Here is a 26,652-nt window from a genome sequence, read left to right on the forward strand (position 1 = left end):
ATGGAAAACCTACCCCACAGGGAATAAGAACACATTCCACCAGGGCTGCATCAACCCTACATTTCTCAGAGGAGTCCCTACCAGGGACATCCTGGAAGCTGCAACCTGGAGCTCTGTACATACTTTCACCAAGCATTACCACCTGCCTATCTTTTCTAAATCCAGAGCTGGATTTGCCACAGCAGTTTTACAGGGCCTTATTGCTAGCCCAAATGTTCTTTAACTACCTCCACCCTTCCTTAGCTTTGGGAATCAACCCAAATGGGATGACTGCAACAGTGAAACACAAAGAACATAGTACATTTGTGTACACTTACCATAAATGTAGATGTTCACGTGTATTCATTGTTGCAGTCCTGGTCACCCTCCCTCCAGCCCCCTGGCTTCTTTTGACTTTTACCTTTCCTCCTTGTTTGGCATATATTATATCATGTGCATTTCCTTTTTGCTGGGGGTGTTCCATGCCATATAATTGCTTCCTATTGTGGGGGCTCCTGACATCTCGGGCAAGAAAAACTGATGTAATGACATTGGCTGCATGTTTTATACCCCTGACGACTTGATGTCATGGAAGAAGCGATAGCATCGACGCAGAAATCCAAAAACTCTGGTATTCAGGCTGGCTGAGGGCTACCTGCAGGCAGATAACTCAAATGTGATGACTGCAACAGTGAATACACTCGAACATCTACATTTATGGTAAGTGTACACAACTTTACTGTCTTTACCAGCCTCTATCTTCCCATCAAATTCACCCCAATTTCCAAATGTCATATTCAGTAATGGATACAGTCAGACAACCTGTTTTGGGGTAGGCAACCCCCCACCATAGCCACAGTGACCGTGGATGCTTCCCAATTAGGGTGGGAGGGTCATTACATGGGAAAGATGGTCCAAGGCACATGGTCCCCCTTGGAGACCAAGTTGCATGTCAGTGTCCTCAAGATAACACCAGTCCTTCTAATGTTCCAAGCCTTTCAGGACATTCTCCTTATGGGGATTATTGCTATCCATATGGACAACATGTCAGTAGTCTGGTACATCAGCAAATAAGGAAGAACTCGCTCCTACCAGTGGTGGAAAAGAGTCATGAGGGTCTGGGAATGGGCTATCCCTTCAGACCACTTTATAATTGCAGTGCACATACTGGGGAAAACCAATGTGCTGGCAGACATACTCAGAAGGTCTGTTATGATTCCTCACAAGTGGTCCCTCAGTCAGTAGCAAATATGATTTTCAGCTGGTGGGTCCAACCTTGCTATGACCTATTTGCCTCTCCCCTCAACAAGTACAGTGAGTACTTCACTCTGATCCCCCTCCGGGGGAGTCACCAAGGGATGACTGATTCACATTTGGCTCCTGGATCTCTTTTATGCTTATCCCCCTCTTCCTTTGATCCCAAGGTTTCTACAGAAAGCAAGCAGGCTGAAAAGCTCAGTCCTACTCATTGCCCCCTTCTGGCCTCGTCAGTTGTGGTTCCCCTTTCTATGGTCTCACCTCAAATACTCTTCATGGATATTAGAGCCCAGTCAGAACTTCCTTATCTCATCCATCACAATTCCAGCATCCCAGTCTCCATGACCTCAAGCTAATTATATGGTTTCTCCAGTTCCAGTGATGGTAAGATGGTCCAGGCTCGCTTCCCAGTCTGTAACATTATTTTGGCTTCCCAGAAGACTTCCACTAAGAAAGTTGACAAAAGCAAATGGAAAAGGGTTTCAGTATGGGCTTCTAAAGAAAACATTGACCCCTTCTCAGCTCCTATTTTGGCCATTCTTCTTTTCCTCAGAACTGTTTTTAAAGAAGGGGCTACCTTTTCTACCTTTAAACTTCAGCTAGCCGCAATATCAAATTTCCATGCTGAAAATGCATCCCTCTCTCTATCAGCTTCCAGGCTATGTAAAGCATTTATAAAAGGAATCATCCTCCTTAGACTCCCATAAAGTCATGTACTTTTGGGACCTTACCGTGGTCTTCCACGGGTTAACTCAAAATCTTTGAACCAGCAAACAATTGTGACATGAAGTTTCTTTCTTGGAAATCAATCCTGTTGGTAGCTATTACTTCAGCTAAATGAATTTCTGAATTCCAGGCCTTATCAGCTAGGACTCCTTACATCATCTTTCATAAGGATAGAGTATCTGTATGAACTAACCCTTCCTTTATGCCTAAAATGGTCACGGAGGCTAACATTAATCAGTCAGTACAACTGCCATTTTTTTTCCCAAACTTTACTACATCTGCTTGATGTCCATAGGTAACTACATTTTTGCCTTCACAGAACAAAACCGTACAGGAAGTCTGATCAGCTGTTTGTATACTTTTCTGTTAATCACTTAGGGCAAGCAATTTCCAAAATTACCATAGCCAAATGGATTACTGATTGTATTTCTCTGGTTTATTCTCAAAATATGTTTGAGATTGCCTCGACCTCCTAGAGCCCACTCCACCAGATCTATGGCTACATCATCTGCTTTTTCCTCTAGAATTTCAATTGATAATATTTGTGCTGCAGCCACTTGGTCAAAGACTCATACCTTTGTTACACATTACAAATTGGGCATAATTTCTAGAAGTAGGGCTTCCTTTGGTTCGACAGTGCTCCAGCATATCCTTCCTTCAGGGCCGCCCAGGAGTTATGTAGCTGGGGACTCTGACCCATCTTTGAGGAAAAATGAAAAGGACAGCATCAAATTTAGAATTTATGTACTTAACTTGGCATCTATATTGTCCATTTTCATTCCTTCTCACCTTCCCTGCCAGCCATCCTCCGTCCTTGCCACTCCTAGAAGGATCGTTGGATGATAAGGGAACCTTCATGTTCCATGGTTTAGCCTCAGTCCTTTCTTGTGTCCATTCTGTCTCTATAATCTAGTGGGCAGTAAGGTAGCAAACTCAGTCTGAGAGGTTGGAGATGGTGTAGAGCATTGTGAGTAGGAGGAGGAGCTAGAGACTCAGATTCAAGTCTTGGAAATGCGGTAGCATCTGTAACTCATCAATGAGTAAGAATGAAAATGGACAATGCAGATGCCAGGTTATGGTAAGTACAAAACTTCTACTTTATCGGTAAAGGGCATTATATTTTTCCTGTCATAACTCACTTCTCACATACCTGCATATGTATGGTGTTTATTGTGGTGCATAGTAAAGCCATGAACTAAGCAGTCTGTCAAGTTTGAAAACTTTGCTACACTGTTTAAATGTTATTAATAGAACAATTATAACATTCTGGGTAAACATCATTCCTCTAGCTTCTGGCTATGCAACACCTGTAATATTGTTTATTTGCAATTCTGCTGTTCATTCTGAAAACATTGTCTTGCTGTATCACTTTACTTTCTCAGATGTTATGAGCTGATGTGGATTGTCTGAAGAATTGCTGTATTGCTTGTACAGTTGTCAACTGTGTTTGGATGGAGTTGCTGTCACCAACATAAAGTATGTTAGTTCCATTTTAGAATTTGTTTTTGCATTGCAGACTTGCTACTGTTTCCGTGATCCCATCCCATAAGCTCCAGTACTGTTGTTATTCTTTTTAATGTTTTTTTTTTCTGTCAGTAAATCTCTATAGCAAAATCATTAAACTATCTAACAGATTATTTTAGACAAGATATGCTTAAATCACAAGCAGATTATCTAGTATTCTCACCTTTTCATTTATTGGGATTTACAAGACTAAGACATTAGTTTAAAAATAAATATACACATAATTTAGTATCTGGCTGTATGACTTTTAATAATCTCCACTAGAGTCTAATACTGGGTACAGCTTGGGCTGTGCAGCAGTGGTAGACTCATTTACACAGGCATCCTACATCTCTATGTTTTTCAGGGATGTATATATATATATATATATATATATATATATATATATATATATATGTGTGTGGGTGTGTGTGTGTGTATATATATATATATATATATATATATATATATATATATATATATATATAAAATAGGATTATAGGATTTCTAAGAACAGCTTATCAGTGAAAGGGTGGGCTTCCATAGCTGAAAGAGCAAACAAATGGTTTCCAAAAATAAATACATTAATACATACTTCTAACACTGCAGTGTGTGTTTATGGAGTGTACAATTGCTGTTGCTTGTATTGTAGTCCAGCAAACAAGGTTATAGATGAAAGTTGTCAGCATTAGGAGGACGTCTGTGGGTATTCATTTGGTAACATCAGCTTTAAAAAGTTCAAAGTGAGTAATATCTACTGGATCTTCAAAGTCTTATTCAGTTGATGTTGCTCATCACATAAGGGTTGGGTTGTCCTGTCGTCCGGTCGCTGCAGCCCGGGATTCATTCAAAGTCGGTCCGGGCCGGATGTCGCACCTCTCACCCACGTCATCTCTGCTGGTCTTGGGTATAAAAAAATCAGCCGGCGCCATTTTCCCCAGTCTTTAGAGATTTACTTCTCTAATACCTATGTCTCTACCCCGCGGTGCTGTGCTAGGGCAGCACAGCCATGTCCATTAAGACCTTCGCCAGGGCTAAAAGCAGCCAAGACTACTAAATAGTGCCTGTTAAACCCCCTCATCAGGCCCTCCTCTTAGTTCTCAAATGCTTTTTTTGCAGAAGATTTAATTTCTTTAATTCCTCAGAGATCAGAGCACTATCAGCACTCAGCATTGCCTTTTTGCCCCCCTAGAAAATTCTTATGAGTATTCCACAAATGCAAAACCATCTGGCACTAGCCCATTACAGACTACAAATACAGAAATACCTGCCCTGCCTGCCTGAGGACAACAAAAGCAAGCAACACAACAGATTACAAAAAGGGTCATTTACTTGCAAGCATTTACTTACTGACTGGGACAATTTACAAAAGTCATTTACAAAAGTCAAGGAACATAAAGGACATTCTTGGTGAATTGGACACAGTAATTACACAATATGGCATTCCTGACTACAAAAAAAAAAAGAACTTCCTCTTACTTCTTGGCACTAACAAAACTGAAACAGTTAACAGCAAGAAAATTTCTAATTTCTACAGGCCTTGGGCTGGCATCATCTTGTAATCCATTTTGCCAGACTACATATGAGGAAACTTCAGTGTGGTACCTAAAAATTTATGGTCCCAACACAGACACAGTCTAATGCTTAAAACAGGAGTTCCTATGGTGGGCTCAGGCATGCCAGTCAAACCGTTCAAACCATTCCTCAAAGAGTGATTGATGAAGACAACAGACAACACCACAGTCATGGTACATCACAACAACAGGGAGGCACTCATTCATACCCCCTATGCAGAATGACCTTGGTGGACCCCCCCTGGCACTCAGGACCACATTCAGTTACAGGCAATATTTGTTACGGGAAAGACAATACTCTAGCAGACATACTAACCTCTCATCACACCAGCTCAAAAAAATCACACAAGGACATTTTCCACACTACTGGAATGTGGTGTGGACTCCTCCTTCAACTGGAAAGGCCTAACAGCATATGCATTCATAATCCCCCAAACTGGCCAACCCACACAACTGGTACCCACACCACTACTGAAGAGCATGTATGGGAACATGGCCAATACCAACCCCACCCTTTGATGTTTCAGAAGAACTACAGCAGCATCATACATCAAACCTAAAAAAAAGCTGCAACTGACTGCATGGAACATCACATAGCAGCAGCTAATCCAGAACTTTCCCAAAGAGTTAAAGACATTATTCTCAAACATAGATATGCCTAACATTCTGGAGTATCTGGCGAACTTTTTCATTCAGGCCTGTCCTACTCCTCCATCAAGATACATGCATCAGCTATTTCAGCAGAATACAGCTTTGATCCTCCTGTTTTTTTGCTCAGGCAGTTCCTCAGAGGAATCAAGAATGTAAAACCTCCAAGGAAACCACCATTACCAGCTTGGGACTTAAACTTGTTGTAGAAAAAAGTTGACACTAGCACCTTTGAACCAGCAGCAACAGCAGACCTACAACACCTGTCATGGAAAACTGCTTTCCTACTGGCAATTACTTCAGCAAGGAGGGTTTCAGAACTACAGGCCTTAATGGCAGTGCAACCCTTCCTAATCTTCCACCAAGATAGAGTGTCCTTGAGGACTAATCCTACATTTATGCCTAGGTGGTATCCAGAGTATCTTTAAACCAGGCAATCCACCTACCTTCCTTCTTTCCCAACCCCAACTTTTGTAGCCTATGCAACAGGAAGGGGAAGGAAAGCTATTTTCAAACAGACAATCTCCAAATGGATAGGAAATTGCATACGATTCTGTTACTCCTTCCATGGAAAACCAATTCCACAGAACATAAGACCTCATTCTACAAGGGCAACAGCCACTACCACAGCTTAGCCTTCTTGGCAACCAAAGACATTTTTGAGGCTGCTACTTTGGACCCCCTGCATACATTTGCCAAGCATTATAATTTGCCTCTTTATTCCAGATCCCCGCAGGGTTTGCCACTGCTGTACTGCAAGGGGATCTTAAACACCATAAAATCTACTTTATCCTCCTCCCTAGTTGGCTATGGTATTCTACCCACTTGTTATGACTGCAGATGCATCCATGAAGGACATAGTACAGTTTTGTACCTACCATAAATGTAGATGTCTTTTATGGTGTATTTGTTTGTATATATGTACATACATGCTTATTGTTGTATTTACCTCTATCTATTTGGAAACATTGGCATCTATCCAAATTTTACCCTGCAACCAGCAGAGATGACGTCGGGTGGTGCGACATCAGCCCCGGACCCGGACTTTGGAATCCGGCCGACTGCAGGGCTGCCTGACGACAGGACAACCCACTTGTTATGACTGCAGATGCTATCCAGTTCGGACATCTACATTTATGGTAGGTACAAAACTGTACTTTTTCTTTTTTTGATTCAGTACATATATACCCATTCTTTGTTATTTGTTTAATGTATATTAGTAATAAACCAGAAAAATTTCCATGGTAAGATGGCTTGTCTTCTGTTTTTTTTTTCTTTTCTTATAAGGGCATGGTGGTTATATTTGGGAAAAATTGGATGAGATAGCCAGTAACCATCTATTTGTTTTAATGAGTCTTTGCAAGATGATAGTTACATGCTAGTTTAATTTTCAGTTTAATCTGATGCTTTTTTTTCTGGAAAAAAAGATCAAACATGTTCTTGTAAACAGAAAAGTTGTAAAACCCATTAAAATTTAAAAACTAAAAAAGGAGGCAAGGCTTTGAGGATTGGCTGCTGGCAAATGGTACATAAGAGTCTTGAGAGAACAAACATATGTGCTCAGAACATTTCTCATGGGGCATTCTTTTTGGTGCATCGTTGTTGCTTTAGTTGTTTATAGTGGTTTATAACTTTAGTCTTGTAAGTTTGGTTTATAGCTGTACTTTTTTAGTTAGTATTAGAAAGAAGACTGTGAAAGTTTAGGTAAGGGATATTGTTTTTGAAAACATTCATAGTGACTAATTCCTTCTAGAATGTGATAGTTTGATTCAGGTAAGGAACAAGGAGTAGTGTTAAAGCAGTTTTGTTGAGAAACAAACAAACAGCAGAGCCGCACAGGTACAATTACTGAGGTTGGTGTTTTTATTGTATTTGTATTGGGTATTTTTAGAGGGATGGGTAATGAGATCTTTTCATTTCTGAAGACACCAAAACTCATACATTGACAATGGTGATAGTGGGATGTTTTGGTGCTGCCGTTATCTGGTAAGGATAGCATAGTGATAAGCTAGACAGCTGTTAAGGTTTAATATAAAAAAATACACTTTTTGAGTGGGTATCTAGTTGTAAAATATTCTAGATGCGACTTGAAGCAGTGCCGTCATCCAAAAGGTTCATGATTCAGCGCATTTGGTTTGCAGACAGAAGGGAAGCAGATATTATTATTCCTTGAATATGTCACAGGTAAGGTAATAACTGAAGTAGTCTGTACAGTTATTGAAGCATTAGAGTAGTAAAGATTAAGTGTGTATAGAGAAGGCTATTGAGATGATTGGAAGCGGCGAACTGCAGTAGATGGAAATTGTTATTCAACATATATGTTTTAGAACATTAGAGGAAGAAATGGAGTGGGGAAAAATGACATGCACTTACTTTATAGGCAGGGAGAAGTTCTAGTCTAGGGATTATAGCAAAAAGGCAAAGTGAGAAGAAAGGGACTATCTTTTATAAGTCGGATGACAGTTGCCTGTCATAAGGCTGTAGCATTGGTTTGACCTCACAAAAAAAAATGCCATAGTGATGGCCAGAGGGATTCAAAGAAGCACACCGTAGATGGGAGATGGATTAGGGGAGAAGGTAAGAAGAAACTTAAATGCCAAAGAAACAGCTGCAGCACTTGTGTGAATACAGTGGGCAATCAGTTATCCCCTCCTTGCTTCTTCATGTGCTTGTGTGTATGTATGCAGTTCTCTTTTCTTAAGAGAGAAATATTGGAATTGCTTTTAATATCACTTAATTCTGTTTTTCCTTAGCAAATCCCAGTCTGTCTTCCTCTTAACACAGTGAAAAACTATGAGCTGCTGTATTTGGGTGAACAGTTCAGTGGCGCACCTGTTGTATATCTCAGATTTTGGCTTCCAGGGGTCACCAGGTAAGTTTTTCCAAGAGCAGCAAATTGTTCTTCATTCTTTTTATTGCATCATGTTAAATAACTCACTTGTTAAGATGGTTGATAGTACCTGATTGGTGATTAAATCTGAAATTGGTGATTAAATCTGAAATATAGATCCAGCTCCGGGACATCCAGTGATCAAAACACTGGCTGCCACAGTACAATTCTTCTGAAATAAAGTCCATTTGTTAGAGCAAAGACACATTGAATGTCTGCTGAGTTATTTTCTCTTCCTTTCTTTTTTAATTTTATTTTTCCAAATGTAGGTACAGATAAAGAAGGGAAACAAAGGAGTGTGCAATACTAGGGGGAAAATAGGAAAGGAGAACAGCACTCTTGGAAGCTGTTAGTTAACTTGAATAGAGTCTTTAGTCATTTTAAGAGCATATACAATCTCTTAGATGAATTTCTGAAGAAGCAGAGTCATGACTGATCTGATCATAGGAAGTTATTAGGCTGTTGGCGCTGAGGCCTTTACAAGCCTAGGCAAGAATTTAGTCCATGTTCTGACAAGTCAGTACCTTAGGCCCCTGTCTAGCAGGGACACAGGTGGAATCCCAGGGATGTATTTTCTGTTCCCCATCCAGTTATCCAGGTTGCACTTAAAAAGGGTTAATGAGGTACTCTGCTTGACATGGAGAGGGAGTCTATTCCACAGAATGGGAAGTCTCTGGGACACAAATCTGTCCCACCAACAAGTCCCATTGATGTCACAGACCAGGTTGAGGTCTCAAGGTTACTTGAGTAGAACTTGACTTGCAGATATGCAGCAGTCCCATAAAGGTGGGGTCTGAGATTGCTTTGTATGCCAGACAGAGGTCACCTCTGAGGAGTCTATGTGAGACTGAGCAGAGGGACAGGGCCTTTAGCCTATCTGTGTAGGGTAGATGTTTGAGGCCCTGGATTCTCCTGGTGAGGAACCTCTGTGGCCTCTCCAGCTGCTGCATGTGCTTTGCGAGGTACATGCCAAAAGGGGAATTGTACTCAATAATAGGTCTTACAAAGGAAGACTACAGGGATGTTATGACTACCTTGTCCCTGGATGAGATACCCTTACTAATGAGGTGGGCCATATAGAAAGCTTTCCATACAATGGAGGCAATATGGTGGTCAAAAGTCAGTTTGCTATCAACCTGGGTGCCCAAGTCCCTCATGACTGATTGCGTGCTTAGGACCTTGTTATTAATGTGATAATTTGTGGGGAAGTCACTCTCCCCAAAGGGGATGATGCATTTTTTTGGCATTCAGTTTGCGGCCATGTTTCTGGCACTAGTCATTTGTTTGGGTGAGACCCTCTTGAAGGATGTCCACATCATTAGAGGAATTGATGATAGCGCCCAGCTTGCAGTCATTTGCAAACTTGGTCAGCCATCTGATGTTGTCCTTTTCATTCTTCCTCACGAATGGGTCTAGGATCCGATCCTCGGATCCGAGTTAGCTGAATTTACAAGACTTTGGATTGAAATCTTGAGGTTCTTCCTTCTACCTACAATGCTCTATTCCACCCCCAACTACTCAGGTTTCATTTGCTGTCATAGCTGGAAGACAGAAGGATTCAAGCATGAGTGTAAGAATATCTTTTTGAACATTTTCTCTGTTAATTCCAGTACTAATTTCTTCTTGTAATTACTTTTAAACTTAATTCCTTCCTCCCTCAGCTGTTCACATGTGTTAGGGTTTTTCCACAATTACTGTTATCTGTTCTTTCTCACATACCACCCATGGTACTTGACTGGCACACTATTTCCAAGTGTTTCTTATAAATTCTTTCTCACATACCACCCATGGTACTTGACTGGCACACTATTTCCAAGTGTTCCTTATAAATTTATATATTTTCTACTCTTTCCTTCTTTTCTTGTGTCTGTTTTAACTTTCAGGTTAAAATCTACAGTAGCTTAAACTTTAACCTTTCCAGTTAAACTTAGTGTTGTTTAAAAACCCATTTTCTTCCTCTTTAAGGTTTACTGCCTCTCTGCTGCCTACATGTCTGAGAAACCCATGACAGAAAAACTTAGGGGGTTTTAAGAAGTAGACTTATTGTGGACATAAGCTCTCTAATTCTGATGGCCACAACAAGTGCGTATACTGTCTAGGAGTGGCCCACTTGGATTCTCCATGCGCTGTTTGAGCAACATTTTGTCTGAGGGCCCTCTCTGATCATAGAAACAAGCTCATCCTGAAAGGATTACTTCCTGCTGGGGCTCAAATGCCCTCATAACATTCTCATTTGGTTTCAGAGCTGAGTAAAAAACACCTCAAATCTCTGAAAACATCCTAGGAACCATCTGAGAAGTTGCTAAAGGTCTTGGATCTGATGGAGTCAGATCCGAGACCTATTGGGCTGCCCTTGGATCCTCAGTAGCCCTTGGATCTGACTGGCTCAATCCCTGCTACCATTTCTCCCCATCTGTCCACCTCTTTCTCTAATCCCAGACCCTTGGATCTGACAAGTAGAGGCCGTATGCCGGAATTTGTATTGAAACCAGTGTCTCCGGCTCTGCTCTCCCAGATATTTCAAATACCTACAAAGCACTCTAGATTGGTGTCCACAACTTATCTAGGTCTTCTAGGAGTTTGACAGAAGCAGACATGGATAGGATGATGTGGAGATTCCTTAGGGCTCAGATTCAGATGGGGGTCCTGCCAGCTCCATCCTCTATCGGATCCGTGAGTACATCTGCCCAACCAATACTATCTCTTTCTCCAATCTGACCTTCAGCTTTGGAGTCCCAGGATAAAAGATCCCCAAGAGGTTTGGTGTCGGATCTGAGGAAACTCCCTTCCTCGACTCCAAGGGTATCCCTGACCAGTCCTATTCCGATACCGTTGGAACAGAGTGTGTCTTGGATCTGAGTGGTCGGCGCCAGGTCGGGGGGGGGGTTGGGTTCAGTTCCCACTTTGTTGGATCCTTCCCTTCCCCTCAGTGTCTCGGCCCTGGACAGCTCAGGTCTGATTCCCTCTGGATAGCTTCTTTGGCTGCTTCAGCTCCAAGGAAGGGGGAGAGGTTCCCCAGGTCCATCAGCCTTCCATGTAGTAGAAAGCACTTTTTCTTTGCATAGAGAGCCATCCTGCCTTGTCTGAGATCCTGTCCGTAGCCCCTCATTGGGTCCGAGCTCTGAACTCATCATTTCTGCTCCTCAGGTTCAACCAAATCAGGGAAGCCTCCACACTTGTTCCCCAGAGAGATTCCCCATTTTTCTGATATCTCTCCACACACCCCACAGAACAAGTGCCTCAGAAGAGAACATGCAAGAGGAGGCATATAGCATCGCCATGGAGTCTCTCACAGAGAACACAGATTTTAATTAGAGGGAGGGATCCCCCTGATTGCCACTTCATGATGTCTCCTTCAGGGACATCCTAGAAATCCTCAAACAGAAAGTCAGCTGGTCCTCCTTGGTGTTCCTGGAGGCTTTTGGGGCTGGCTCATCTACATCTTAAGTGACCACCCCAGCAGATGAGCTTATTGACTTGGTTTCCCACCTGGCTTAGAAGGAACCGGACACTGTTGAGCCATCCCCAACAACCTGGGTAAGTTCTTAGTACCCCCTTGAGATAGACCTCACTGAAGCAAGGGAATCCCAGTTGATGCCATAGTTGTGGCAGCAGCCACTAAGAAGGAGCTAGCGGAACAAAGCTCCTCCGTCCATCCACCGAACAAGGAGTTCAGAGTGACAGACAAATTTGGTAAGAGCATTTACACCTCAACCACATTCACACTGAGGTTGTTAAATTACCCGGCACATTTTACTTGCTTAAAGAGAGATTTGATCAAGAAGCATTCATACTCTCTGAGTCCATGTCGGTGGAGAATCTCAAGAAAGTTTCCCCTCAACTGGATACTGTTTCATCAATGAGGCTGATCTCCCATACAGTGGAGGGTGCCTCATGAGCAGCCGGTTCAGGTGTAGCCATTAGGCAACATGCCTAGATTAGGGTATGTGACTTTGTGGAACCCTTCAAGGCGTCCTTTGTTAATGCCCCCTTTGATTCCTTCTCCTTATTCAGGCCATCAGTGAAATACACACTCACCCACACCGAGCATAGGGAAAGACCCCGTCTGCTGTTGTAATTAAGTTTTTTACACCACAGTGTTCATTCTCTAGAAACCAGCAAGGAGGTAAGAAAAATCTGGTTCCGGAAATCTCAAGGACCTTTACAGGACTTGCTTGGGGATACTTCCTCCAGAGGCAGAGGAGCAGGTTTCAATAGAAGACTTCATCCCAGGGGCCAGAGGAGGTCTGCAAAACCAGGGCTTCAGAGACACTTTCTCTGCTAGGCCCTATCAGTGCTCCTGAAGCATTGCCTGATTGTCCATCTCTGGAAGCAGTCGGAGGTCATTTTTCTGTGCACCTAAACTCCCAGACCAATATCACAAAAAATGTGTGGGTGTTAAAACTTATCCAAAGGTTACAACATACCCTTTACCCTTTTCTCTTCCAAAGAATGAAACCCCTGACATTCCACCTAGTCAGAGGGAGTACACAGCCCAAGAAATTCAAAAGCTGCTACAAAAGAGAGTCATCCAGGAGGTCCCAACCAAACATATAGGATTTGGAACCTACTCCCACTTCTTTTTGGTGCCAAGGAAAATGGGGGACCTGAGACCAGTTCTGGATCTAAGCAGTTTAAATCGATGTGTAAAAAAGTCAAAGTTCTGAATGGTTATGGTTCAGTCCATCCTGCCTGCTCTGCACAAGGACAATTAGATATGCTGTATAGCTCTCCAGGATGCATACTACCACATCAAAATAGGTGATCCAGGAGACACCTGCGCTGTGCCAATGATTACCAATTCAGCGTACTTCCCCTTGGACTCACCACAGCCCCTAGGGTGTTCACCAAATGCATGGCAGTCATGGCAGCTTACTTGAGACTCAAAGGATTCCAGATGTTTCCCTATCTTGATGATTGGCTCATCACTGCTCCAACCAGGCATCAAGTTCTACAAACCAGGGATTACTTGCTTCAGATCTCCAACTCCCTAGACATTAGAATAAATCTTGCCAAATCAAAGCTAACTCCTGTACAGACTTTGGAATTTATAGGAACTTAACTGTATACTATAACTCAAGTGGCATCATTACCTCTTCATCACGTCAAATCTTTTAGAAATCAAGTGTAGGACTTACTGTCTTTTCCATCTCCCCCAGCAAAACTAGTGTTACAAGCTCTTGGATCAATGTCAGCTGCCATTCTTCTAGTTCCTCTAGCAAGATTCTTTATGTGAATTCTTCAGTGAACACTAGTGGTTCAGTGGTCCTTTCATTACCAGCCGCTATCATTTCCCATAAAACTCACTCCAGTTTGCAAATGTCATGTTTGCTGGTGGATCCGGTCAGAAGACCTCTTTCTGGACAGATCATTCTCTCTTCCTCCTCCAATAGCTACAGTGACCACAGATGCTTCCCAACTGGGGTGGGTAGGAGGGGCATTTCATGGGAAAGATGGTCCAAGGCAAGTGGTCCCCCCCAGAGACCAAGTTGCATATCAGTGTCTTAGAGATGAGAGCAGTCCTCCTAAAGTTGCAAGCCTTTCACAGGTTCATAAGTAAGTACTAGGCTATCTGCCCGAGGGCATCTGTAAGCCTATCCAGAATGTGTTGGCTTTCGCTACCCCCTTAGATTAGTTCTCTGTGCCTCAGTCCAGCAGAGCCATTAGTTCCCTGTGCCTTTGTCCAGCAGAGCCACTGCAGTGATCCCTGGGGTAAATTTTCTGTTTCCCATCCACTCGTCAAGGTTTCTCTTGAAGAGTGTTAGTGAGGGGCTCTGCCTAATGTAGATTGAAATCCTGTTCCAAAGCATGGGGAGTCCCTGGGACAGGAATCTATCCCTCCAGCACGTCCCATTTATCGTCGTGGTGAGGTTTAGATCCCTAGAGCATGTGGCTCTCGGGGATTTGTTTTTTTTTTAGGTGGAGCATGTCCATCAATTCTGGGTTGGACATGGCCTTGTATGTCAGGCAGAGATCACTTCTGAGTAAGTGGTATGCAACCAAGTACAGCTGGAGTTTCTTCGGTCGGGCTGCATAGGGCATATGTTTGAGGCCAGTAATCCTCTCGGTCAGTTACTTCTGTGGTCTTTCCAGCTGTTGCAGGTGTCTTGTAAGGTACATCCCAAATGGGGCATTGTACTCTAAGATGGGTGTGATGAGTGATGAGTGGAGGGGCACAATAACCACTTGTTGTAGATGTGAACCCTTTTGTGATTAGGTGAGCCACATAGAAGGATTTTCTAACTACCTTGGCAATATGATTATCAAAGGAGAGATTACTATCTACTTGGGTCCCCAGATCCCTTATTACATTTTCTGTATTTAGTGAACTACCACGTATGTGGTAGTTCGCGGGTACTTAATTTTTTTCCAAAGGGGTTGACTATGCACTTTTTGGCATTTAGCTTGAGGCCATGATTTTTACACCAGGTATCCATCTCAGTGAGACCCTTCTGGAGGATGTCTGTATCAGCTGGAGAGTCAATTATGGCCCCCAGTTTGCAGTCGTCTGCGAACTTGGGCCAGCCATAGTCCTCCTGTGCTTGCCTGTACCTCTGAGAAGTATATACCGAACAGGAGGAGTCCCAGGACTAAGCCCTGGGGGATGCCACTTGTAACTTGTTTAGAGTCAGACCTAGAGCCTGCAACTCTCACCGTGTGGGTTCTATCCATGAGCCAAATGGTAACCCATCTCGTGACGTAGGGGTTTATGTTCAGGCTGGGTGAGCTTGTCTATAATACCAGAATGGGGAATGGTGTTGAAAGCCTTTGCGAGGTCTAGGTAGGCTGTGTGGACCTTCTTTCCCTCATCTAAAGCCTTGGTAACTGTCTCAAAAAAGTCCACCAGGTTTAGGTGGCATGGTCTGCCCTCAACAAGGCCAAATTGAGTAGGGTCCAATGTTTGAAGGTTCCCAATTTCTCTGTTAATGAGATCCATGATGATGCGCTCCATAGCCTTGCAGACCAGGCTAGTCAGGCTTATAGGGCAATAATTCTTGAGGTCTGTTGTGGCTCCACCTTTGTGGAGTGGGATAACTGTTGCTGTGCACCACTCTATGGGCATGTAGCCTGTAGAGAGGCTGAGTTTGAACAGTGTGTTTAGATGAGGGGTTAGTTCATTTTGGAGCTCATGTAAGACACAGCCTGGGACACCGTCTGGTCCCATTGAAGCTGTATTTTTGGCTTTGGATAGGACTGTTTTAACCTGTTTGTCAGTGATTGCCGGGGCACTACATTCTTCTGGTATGGTTATGGGTCCTTTAGGGGCTGAGAGGGGGGTGAAGTTTGCACTAAACCTGTCTGACAAAATGTTGGCAATATCAGTCGGTTCAGTGTATTTTGTGCCATTCTGCACTAACTCAGAGCAGATCTGAGAGTTTCCACTTAGGTTCTTGACATAGCTAAAGAACGCTTTGTGGTTATCTTTGGAGTCCTTGGCAATTTTTCTTTCGAAGCTAGCCATGGATGATTTCATGAGGGATTGTAGTTTCTTGCTGATACTAATCAGGGATGTCTTTCCTTCTTGTGATTTTACACTTTTTCTGCACTAGTTTCCTCCTTCTATTGTATAGCTTGTTTATGGCAGGGGTCCACCAGACTGGTTTCCTTTTCTTGGAGGAGTGAGTCTTGTTTTTGCTTGGGATAGCATGATCCATGCATTCTTGCAGGTGCTCATAGAGTGCCCTTGTAAGGGATTCAGCAGCTTGGACAGCATTGTCCTTTAGCATGGGAGCTTTTCTACCTTTCCACCTCGGTCTTAAGTAACGTGAAGTTTGCTTTTGAAAAGTTTTAAACGGCGGTTTCCTTGATTGGGGGTGGGGGCGGAATGTGGATATCCAGAGTGATTAGTCTATGGTCTGATCTAACCAACAATGGTTTGCCCTCCGGTGTAGAACACCAGTCGCCCATGTTGGTGATGACCAGGTCCAATATGTTGTCACCTCTAGTGGGGGTGTTGACCAGTTGATCCAGGGCATTCGAGTTTATAAATTCTAGGAAGAGTTGGGCAAGGGAGTTAGTACTTGAATAGTTCTCCCAGTTAATGTTTGGGTAATTGAAATCACCCAATATTAGGGCATTTGGTAGGACCTTCATGTTTTCCAGTGTCTCCAGAAATGCGGAATGGGGGTCCTGAGTCATGGTGAATGATCTGTAGCAAGCTACAATTTGAATTGCAGTTTTGCCCATTGTTAGTTGCACATGGATGATCTCTGAGGCATTGTGCTGTGTCACTAACCTGGAGGTGTGGGTATCCGTGATGAATATGGATACACCCCCACCTTTTGTGTCTCGGTCCGGGTTCTGTGTCTGAAAAGTATGGTATGAGTTATAGCCTGGTAGTGCTGGGGTGGTCTCTGGATCCTTAAACCAGGTTTCTGTTACTGCACAGATATCGATGTTCTCCATACTGAGGAGTACCTTAAGTGCATACATTTTGAGGTTTAGACTTCTGGTGTTGAGTAGCATTACCCTCAGTTTTTGGTTACTTGTGCTATTTACGGTGGTGGGTTTGTCTTTTGAGCCTTGTCTAAAAAAGGCACTATGGGGGGCGGCAAAAGCCTTGGCCAGTATTCGAAAGCCCAAGGGTGACAGGTGCAAGCCATCTCTTGCGAAGCAACGTGGCTTATCGAGCATGTCATCCCAGGTGGACAGATACTGGATGCCCTTTGAATGACACCAGAAACTTAGCCAGTTGTTGAAATTGATACTGTGGCATCATTCTTGGTGAGGGCAGGATGATAGTCAGGGTCATACCAGCCTGGGCTACGTGATCAGAGAGCTCTTCCATGTCTCTCTTCATGTAGTCCAGGGAGGTACGTCTCCGGTCATTCACACCAACATGGACAATGACAGAGTTGTATTTGTACTTGTTCTAGAGTGACCTGAGTGCTTGTGTTATGTGGTGGATCCTGGAGTCTGACAGGCAGCTAACTGTAACCTTCTCCTTGTCCAGCCTAGTTAGTGGGAACATCAGTGTGCCTGACTATGGAGTCGCCTATTACTAGTGTGTTGGGTATGTTATTTTGCCTTAAGGGCTGTGATTGTGTAGCACACTGATTTTGTGAAGTATGTCTTTCATGGCTTGTGATGGGGTGTGGAGGTTGCTTGGGTGTCTGCTTTGGAGGTCTCTGTTGCTTTTGCAGATTTTTATTTAGAACCTCCAAGTATGTTTTCGTGTATTTGTGTGTGTTATTTGCCGGTGTTGGTTTAGTAGGTCTATGTGAGACTGGTGGTGTGTTGCAAGTGTTTTCCTTCTCCTCTTGACTGTCAGTTCCAGTCTTGGGTTGAGAGAGCTTTGCCTCCAGTTTGACTGTATAATTGCATCTCTCGCATATGTTAGTGTTTGGTGGTAGGAGGAGAGGGTTGTCTGTGTACATGAGGCAGTTGTAACATTGCCTCAAAATGCCCAAATTCACCAGTTGGACTGGAAAGTACATCTGATACTGCCTTTTGGACATGCCTGAATAGGTAAAGTAAACTGTTTTACTGATTATCTGGTAGGGACGAATAGAGAGCCTTGTCCTGGACGGTATAGGGGGTCTAGTGCTAGGGTTAATTAGTGCTTGCTATGAGTTTTGAGCAAGTGCTTGGCTGTGAAATGAATGGTTTGAGTGCTTAAGTTGAAAGTTTGTATAGCTCCAAGGGAAAAATTGAAGAGCAGACTTCGTGGAGCCTGGAATAGTTTAACTCTAGCTAACCAGCACTGCCCATTGTGCAAAACCGTGCAAATGTTTTTTTTTTTATAGCAGCAAAATGAGAGAGATAGAAATTAGCCCAAAATGGCCAATAAAACGGGTTCCATTTAGATGTTCAAAAGTCCTTTAACGTGAATACGAAAAGATCGACACATATTGCGCGAACCACGGAAACGTCGAATGTCCAAAACTGTGAAATTCGAAATGTCGAAGTGTCATGGTTGGCCCATCTGTGGTATAGCTCCGTAAGGTAAGTGTGCGATAGTTATGGTCCTTAGGGTTAGGGTGCGGGTTAAGGTAGGTGCATAGATACGTAATGTATGTAAGGTTTACCGTAGGGTTAGAATTAGGGTTTTGTTAAATGTATGTGTGTGGATTATTTATTTTGTTTTGGTATATCTCTGTAGGGTAAGTGTGCGATAGTTACGGACCTTAGGGTTAGGCTGCAGGTTAAGGTAAGTGCATAGATAGTAATGTATGTAAGGTTTTAGTGTAGGGTTAGAAGTAGGGTTTTGGTGCTTTACTTTAGGGTTAGAAGTAGGATTTTGGTTAGTGTATGTATCTGGTTTATTTATTTTATTTGAGTAGGCAGTATGTAGTGGGAGGTGGAGTTGGCTGGCTATGGGGATTCGACTTTTTGAATTTCGCGGTTTAGTGCGTTCGGCATATTCATGGTTCGTGCAATACTTGATGTTTTCGTATTCGCTTAACAGGATTTTCGCTAATATAATATAGACCCCAATAAATTACTAACTTCTGGGCTACAGCAAACAAGCCACACAAATTCCAGAAAGAAACAGATCAAATAAGCAGGCACAATAAGCCTTTAACCAGAAATTCCCAGCTCAGAAGGGCAGAATCTAGCTTCTCCTCCCACAAGAGTGCAGACTACAAACCTTCTTAATGTAAAATAACTGGCCTGAAGCCAAAGTGCTTAAACCAGAACTAATGCGCTTTTAGAATAACAGACAACTGAGAATTCCGTCAGCAATTCCCAACTTAGAAGGATGTAAGCTACCTGTCCTGCCACAACAATGCAGTCCACAAACCTTCTTAATGTAAAACAAGTGGTTTGAATCCCAAGTGCTTAAACCAAAAGGCTTAGAATAACAGCTACAATTTAATCAGGCAACTACCAAGCAGTAATAACTGCAGCAGAATAATACAATTTAGTACTTTTAAGAAGAAGCACAAGCAAAATAAGGTAATAAAGTGTGAAGAAACACAATTACAGTAAAAGTAGATGAATAAAGTGCAATTTTATATATATATATATATATATATATATATATATATATATATATATATATATAAAACAATATAAAATGAGCAAACTGATTTAAACAAATTACCCAATTAACCAGTAAAAAAACTCAAAACTGAGCCCTGTTCGAGCAGTCTTCAATCTGACAAGTTCTAACCTCACAATCCTGCCACGAGGGTGCAGGGGAACCTTCTCCAAAAAGATGGCATGGATTAGTGCTCAAGTTATACAAACAAAGCTAGATTCAGCAGGCCTGAATCTAGTCTGTTCTTCAGCAGACAAGGTGCACCAATATCAGAAAAAACAGATCAAATGAGCAGGCACAGTAAGCCTTTAACCAGAAATTCCCAGCTCAGAAGGGTAGAATCTAGCCTCTGCTCCCACAAGAGTGCAGACCACAAACCATCTTAATGCAAAATAACTGGCCTGAAGCCCAAGTGCTTAAACCAGAGCTAATACACTTTTAGAATAGCAGACACTGAGCCTTCAGTCAGCAATTCCCAACTTAGAAAGATGTAAGCTACCTGTCCTGCCACAACAGTGCAAACCACAAACCTTCTTAATGTAAAACAACTGGTCTGAAGCCCAAGTGCAATAACCAAAAGACTTAGAATAGCATTTACAATTTAATCAGGCTACTACCAAGCAGTAATAAATGCAGCAGAATAAACACAACTGAGTACTTTTAAGAAGAGGCAAAAGCAAAATAAGGTAATAAAGTAGGAAGAAACACAAATACATTAAAAGCAGGTAAAGTGCAAATTGTTTTTTATATATAACAATTCATGATGTTTTCCCTCTAGGGACTATTGCACTGCATACAGACACCATGTCAGTAGTTTGGTACATCAGTAAACAAGGAGGAACCTGTTCCTAACCATTATGCAGAGAAGCCATGAAGATCTGGGAATGGGCGATCTCTTCAGACTGCTTTCTTAATCACAATGCATATACTGGGGAAAACCAAGGCACCGGCAGACATACTCATCAGTTCCATCTTGATTCCTCACAAGTGGTCCCTCAATCAAACAGTAGCTAATATAATCTTTAGCCGCTGGGGCCAGCCTAGCTGTGACCTTTTTGCCTCTCCCGTCAACAGCAAGTGCAGCCAGTACTTCACTCTGATGCCCCTCCAGGAGAGTCACTGAGGGATGCTGTGATTCAAGATTGCACCCCCCCCCCAGTTTCCACTCTGCTCACCCCCCCCCCCACTTCTACTGATCCCAAAGTGTTTACAGAAAGCAAGCAGGCTGAAGAGCTCAGTCATCCTCATTGCCCCCTTCTGGCCTTGACAGGTATGTTTCCCCTCCCCCTAGTCTCACTTGAAAGATCCTCCATGGATACTAGAGCCCACTCAGGATCTTATCTCATCCATCAGAAATTCAAATCCCAATCTCCACTCATTCAAACTGACCATGTGATTTCTCCACTTCCAGTGATAGTAACATGGTCCAGGGTCACTTCCCCAGTTCGTGACATTATCTTGGCCTCCCAGAAGGCCTCCATCAAGAAAGTCTACAGAAGCAAATGGAAAAGGTTTTCCATATGGGCTTCCAAGCAGAACATTGAACCCGTTTTCAGCACCTACTTCAGCCATTCTTCTTTTTATCAGTACTGTTTTTAGGGAAGTGGCTAGTTTTTCTACTATTGAACTTCATTTAGCAGCCATATCAACTTCCATGGTGGAAATGAATCATTCTGTCTGACATCTTCCAGATAATGTAAAGCTTTTGTGAAGGTAATTTTCCTCCTTAAACCTCCAGTAAGTGATCCCTCTCTTCTTTGGGTTTTGACATTTGTCCTTCAGGGGTTAACTCAGAAACCCTTTGAATTGGCAGACAAATGCAACATGAAGTTTCTTTCTTGGAAAGCCATCTTTTTAGTAGCCATAACTTCAGCAAAAAAAGAATTTCTGAACACCAGGCCTTATTGGCTAGGCCTCTTTACACTATTTTCCATAAAGATAGGGTGTCTCTACAAACAAATCCTTCCTTTTTGCCTAAAGTGGCCATTGAGACTAACATTAACAATTCCATACAGTTACCAGGTTTCTTTCCAAACTTTACTAATAGGGGTGAATATATGATGCTCCTTCTTGATGTCCACAGGCAATTAAGTATTTATCTTTACACAACAAAACAGTACAGGGACGTCTGATCAGCTGTTTATATCTTTTTTCCCTAACCACTTGGGTTAGGCAGTATCCAAAATTACTCTGACCAAATGTATTACTGATTGTATCTCACTGATTTATTGTCAAAAAAGTTTGGAATTGCCTCAACTTCCTAGACCCTGCTCCACCAAATCTATGGCTACCTCCTATGCCTTTTCCTCTAGAATTTCAATTGATGCTATCTGTGCTGCAGCCACTTTGTCAAAGACTCATACCTTTGTTACACATTACAAATTATACATGGTCTGTGGAAGCAAAGTTTCCTTTGGTTTGACAGCGCTCTGACATGTCCTTCATTGAGGGCCTTCTGAGTGTTATGTAGCTGGGACTCCAGCCCATTCGTGAGGAAGGATGAAAAGACATCATCAGATTTAGAAGTTATGTACTTACCATAACTTGTCATCTGTGTTGTCCATTTTCACTCTTCCTCACCTTCCCTCCCAACCATCCCCCAGCCAGGTCACTCCTACAAGGATCTTTGGATGTTATAGGAACCCTCCTGTTTCTGGTTTGAGCTTCATCTAGCTCTTGTTTCTGTCTGTCTCTGTAACACAGTGGGCAGTAAGGCAGCAAACTCGATCTGAGGAGATGGAGATGGAGTAGAGGATTATGGGTATAGGGAGAAGCACGAGATTTGGATCCGAAGTCTTGTAAATGTGGCCAAGTCAGATCCGAGGATTGGATCCTAGAAACATTCGTGAGGAGGATTGGATCCTAGAAACATTTGTGAGGAAGAATGAAAATGGACAACACTGATGCCAAGTTATGGCCTTGTCTGGGTGATTGAACCCAGGACCCCCCGCATTCCATGTGGTTGTCACAGCCTTTGTTACCAACAAGGAGTGTCTAGACAGTTAGGTAATTTGTTTTCCCCAAGAAAAAGGTTTTCCTGTCAACTAGGAAATTGCTGTGAAGGAGATTTTAAATTCACAGGCATCCAATAGAATTCTGCCCTTCAGATGCACATGGTCAAACTGGGAGACTGAATAATAGGACTTGCCTTTACAATTACAAATTGTCATTATGTAGAGTCCATCTGAATATGTTAGTAAGTTTCCAGAATCTCATAAGCAGTGGACATTCATAGGTTGATCCACTTCTCTTATTTTGAGACCTCCAGTAACTTGCATCAGATTTTTAAACATTTAGAAATATGCTTTAGCATATGAAAAGATCTGTTCAAAAAAGTGCAAAACAAAATGTCTCCAGTAGGGTATAATGAGGTTTTTTAAGGAGCTTTAAGGATGAAACTTGATTTGTAGTGTTGGTGGTGAGCATGATTACTCAGTCATTTATTTCAAATATTTATTTGTGGTGCTCTTTTAAGGTATTCCATAAGGTTATATGTTATGAAAAGATTGTTTTAGAAGTCAATTAACCATTTTGAATTTCCTTTAATAATTGTAATAAATCTGGAATTTTGTCCCTTTACTGTTTAGTAACACCATATACTCTACTTAAAAAATGGTGTTCTGTAAATGCAGAGCCAGACCTTCATTTATAATTTGAAGTTATCATAAGCTGTTTATCTGAAAGTGGAAAATTATGGTTCAGACAGCTTGACCACATATCAGACTTCTCCCACAATCTGCTGCTCTGTTTTTGATGTGCTGAGATTATACTTTAATTATGCCACACAAAGGAAATAAGAATAAATATCCAGCGTTACAAAGCTGGAGATGTGAATGGTCTTGTTTTATTATTTATTATTAGTAGTATTATTGTTGTTATTATTTTAGTATTGCATCAAACTTAGTACATTTTGTTAGAAGGTGTTGAAAGGTTGCTGTATTATCAGAAAATGTGTGCTATAATAGTTTTGGTTCGGATCATTAACCGTCATGTTATTTACACAACTGCTCACTTGCTACAGTGCACACATCTTTCAAAGCATTATGTTGTTTTTTATTGTAGTTCAAGATAAAGAAATGTTTGTAATCATGGATGAAAATATAGCAGCATGTCTAGAAAGTTAATATCATTCTGAACACTTGTTATATAACATGGGTTTAATCTTGGTTTGTGGATACCACAAAAGTTTCAGAACATTTTTTTTTGTATGTTTAAGTTTATTTTATTTATGTATGTATTTATTTATTTATTTATTTTATTTTACTTTTGTTTAACAGGAATGTCCAACTGGGCATTTGCCCATTTTCAGTAGAGGCCCGGGGAGAAAGTCTCCAAAACATTAACATTTATAATTACTTAAATTATAGGTATACAAAAATATATAAAGCTTTTACATAGAATTACAAAATTCAAAAATTATAAGCAAAGATAATGATTAAACAAGAATGATAGTTTATGAGCTAAATATTTACAATACAATAAATATTTGGAAGAAATTTTTTTGAAGGCATATTAGGCATGGATTAATGGATAAGTAAAAGTGAAATTAAAGTAAGAAAACAGAAAATATATAGTTATAGAGAAAGAGGAAAATAAGAAATATTATGAGCTAAGCAAGGAAATATAGATACATCAGTTGAAACACATAATATAGCTAGAACATAGTAGCACATAGCTAGAGAGGCATAGTGAGCAGGAATATATAGTATAGGACTGTATATTTCAACAAGGTTTGGTACAGGAGCACAGCCAATTGTTGTTAAGGCATTCTTTTTAGAAAATGTTTAAATTTGGAATGGTTAGTAGTGTTTCGGCTTTCTTGAGGTAGTGAATTCCATAGATTGGATATATGGTTTGAGAAAAGAGAATCACCAAAAACTGTTATTGGATTTTGATAACTTTTAGTAAGTTTTTGTTGGAGGACCTACGTGATCTAGAGCAGGAGTAGGTTTGAACCAGGCTATTAAGAGAAGGACAGCTGTTAGGATGGTAGAATATGTAATGTGTGAAGCTGAGTTGATCAAAGGAAAGTAAGTTAGGGAGTTCAGGCTGTTTTAGGTGTTACAGTGCAGTACAATTGAGCTCTGTAAGAAAGGTTAGAGGCAAATCTTGCTATTTTATTATAACAGGTTTCAAGTTTATTTAATTCAGTTTTTTAGGTTGGTGAAAAGTGGAGATGCATAAAGTAGAGAGGAAAGAAGGTATGAAATGGCTATAGATCTTCTAGTGGTGTCTGTAAGGAAAGGCTTGATTCCATAGAGGGATCCTAGTTTTATATGTACCTTTTTGATTGTGATTGCAAGGTGTGTATCATATCTAAAGTTATCTAAGTTATATGTATTGAAGTACTTTGCAGATTTGGGTTCCTATCAGAAGACTGAAGATGCATTTTGAAAAGTGGAGATGCATAAAGTAGAGAGGAAAGAAGGTATGAAATGGCTATAGATCTTCTAGCGGTGTCTGTAAGGAAGGGCTTGATTCCATAGAGGGATCCTAGTTTTATATGTACTTTTTTGATTGTGATTGCAATGTGTGTATCATATCTAAACTTATCTAAGTTTTGTATTGAAGTACTTTGCTGATTTGGGTTCCTGTCAGAAGACCGAAAATGCATTTTGTCAAATGCGTCTTGGTCGAACTTCAAATGTCGAGAACGCAAAATGATGAAGTGGCATATAAGCGAATTTTTTCCCTGGGAAAGAAGTCGCTTGACCGATTCCGTCACTTTGCTGTTTTCGGCACTGTAGTGCAATCTCGGAGTTGGTATATTTAAGTAGGGGGGTTACGTACCCAACACACTAGTCATAGGTGACTCTATAGTCAGGCACACTGATGTCCCACTCACCAGGCTAAACAAGGAGAAGGTTACTGTCAGCTACCTGTCAGGTGCCAGGATCCACCACATAACCCATGCACTCAGGTCACTCCACAACAAGTACAAATATGACTCTGCCATTGTCCATGTTGGTGTGAATGACCTGAGACGTACCTCCCTGGATTACATGAAAAGAGACATGGAAGAGCTCTCTGATCTTGTAGCCCAGGCAGGTATGACCCTAGCCCTGAGTAGCATTCTGCAATCCCCCAGAATGATACCGCAGTACAAGGACAAAATGATTGACTTCAACAATTGACTAAGCTTCTGGTGTCATTCTAAGGGGATCCAGTATCTGTCTGCTTGGGATGACATGGTTGACAGCCCATGATGCTTTGCCACAGATGGCCTGTACCTGTCGCTTCTGGGATTCCAGATACTGGCTAAGGCTCTTGCTGCCCCTATAGTGCCTTTTTTAGGCAGGATTCAAATAAATCCACCACCATAACAGGAACAGGCAAGCAAAAACTGAGGGTAATGCTACTCAATGCTAGAAGTCTAAATCTCAAAATGCACTCACTCAAGGCACTCCTTAAAATGGAGAACATTGATATCTGTGCAGTGACTGAGACCTGGTTCAAGGCTCCAGAGAGCACCCCTGCACTACCAGGCTATAACTCATACCACACTTTTCGGCCATGTAACCTGGACCAAAACACCAAAAGCAGAGGTGTGTCCATATTCATTAAGGATATCCGCACTTCCAGGCTAGTTGCTCAGCATAATGCATCTGAGGTTATCCAAGTGCAACTAAGTCTGGGCAAAACTGCAATCCAAATTGTAGCTTGCTACAAATCCCCCACCATGCCCCAGGATTCCCAATCCTCTTTTCCTGATGTACTGGAAAATATTAGGGTTCAACCAAACACCCTAATGATGGGCAACTTCAACTACCCCACCATTAACTGGGAAAACTACTCATGTACCAACTCCTTAGCTCAACGCTTTCTGGAATTCATAAACTTCAGTGCCCTAGATCAACTTATCCACACCCCCACAGGGACAACAATATCCTAGACCTAGTCATTACCAAAATGAGTGACACCTGAAGTCAACTCCTCATTGGTCCGATCCGACCATAAGCTTATCACCCTTGATATCCACATCCCGCCCCCATCCCCCATTAAGGAAACCACAGTAAAAAAATTCTCCAAAGCCAGCTTTATGCTTCTTAATATAGAAGTGGTGAACTTCATGACACCAGTGCAGATGGACA

The 26,652-nt window shown here is 41.8% G+C and overlaps 1 protein-coding gene across 1 annotated transcript in view; it reads left to right on the forward strand.

Moving 5' to 3' along the window:
* Positions 1 to 26,652, forward strand: part of PROS1 (protein S) — a 1,920,390-nt gene that overhangs the window by 1,131,881 nt on the left and 761,857 nt on the right. The window contains exon 9 of the mRNA XM_044071115.1: positions 8,441 to 8,559. Within this exon, the coding sequence (XP_043927050.1) occupies positions 8,441 to 8,559 (119 nt within the window). The remainder of the gene's footprint in view (positions 1 to 8,440; positions 8,560 to 26,652) is intronic.

The sequence above is a fragment of the Protopterus annectens genome, chromosome 5.part0, assembly GCF_019279795.1.
Source record: "Protopterus annectens isolate FY-2018-M chromosome 5.part0, PAN1.0, whole genome shotgun sequence".
NCBI classification, from domain to species: Eukaryota; Metazoa; Chordata; order Ceratodontiformes; family Protopteridae; genus Protopterus; species Protopterus annectens.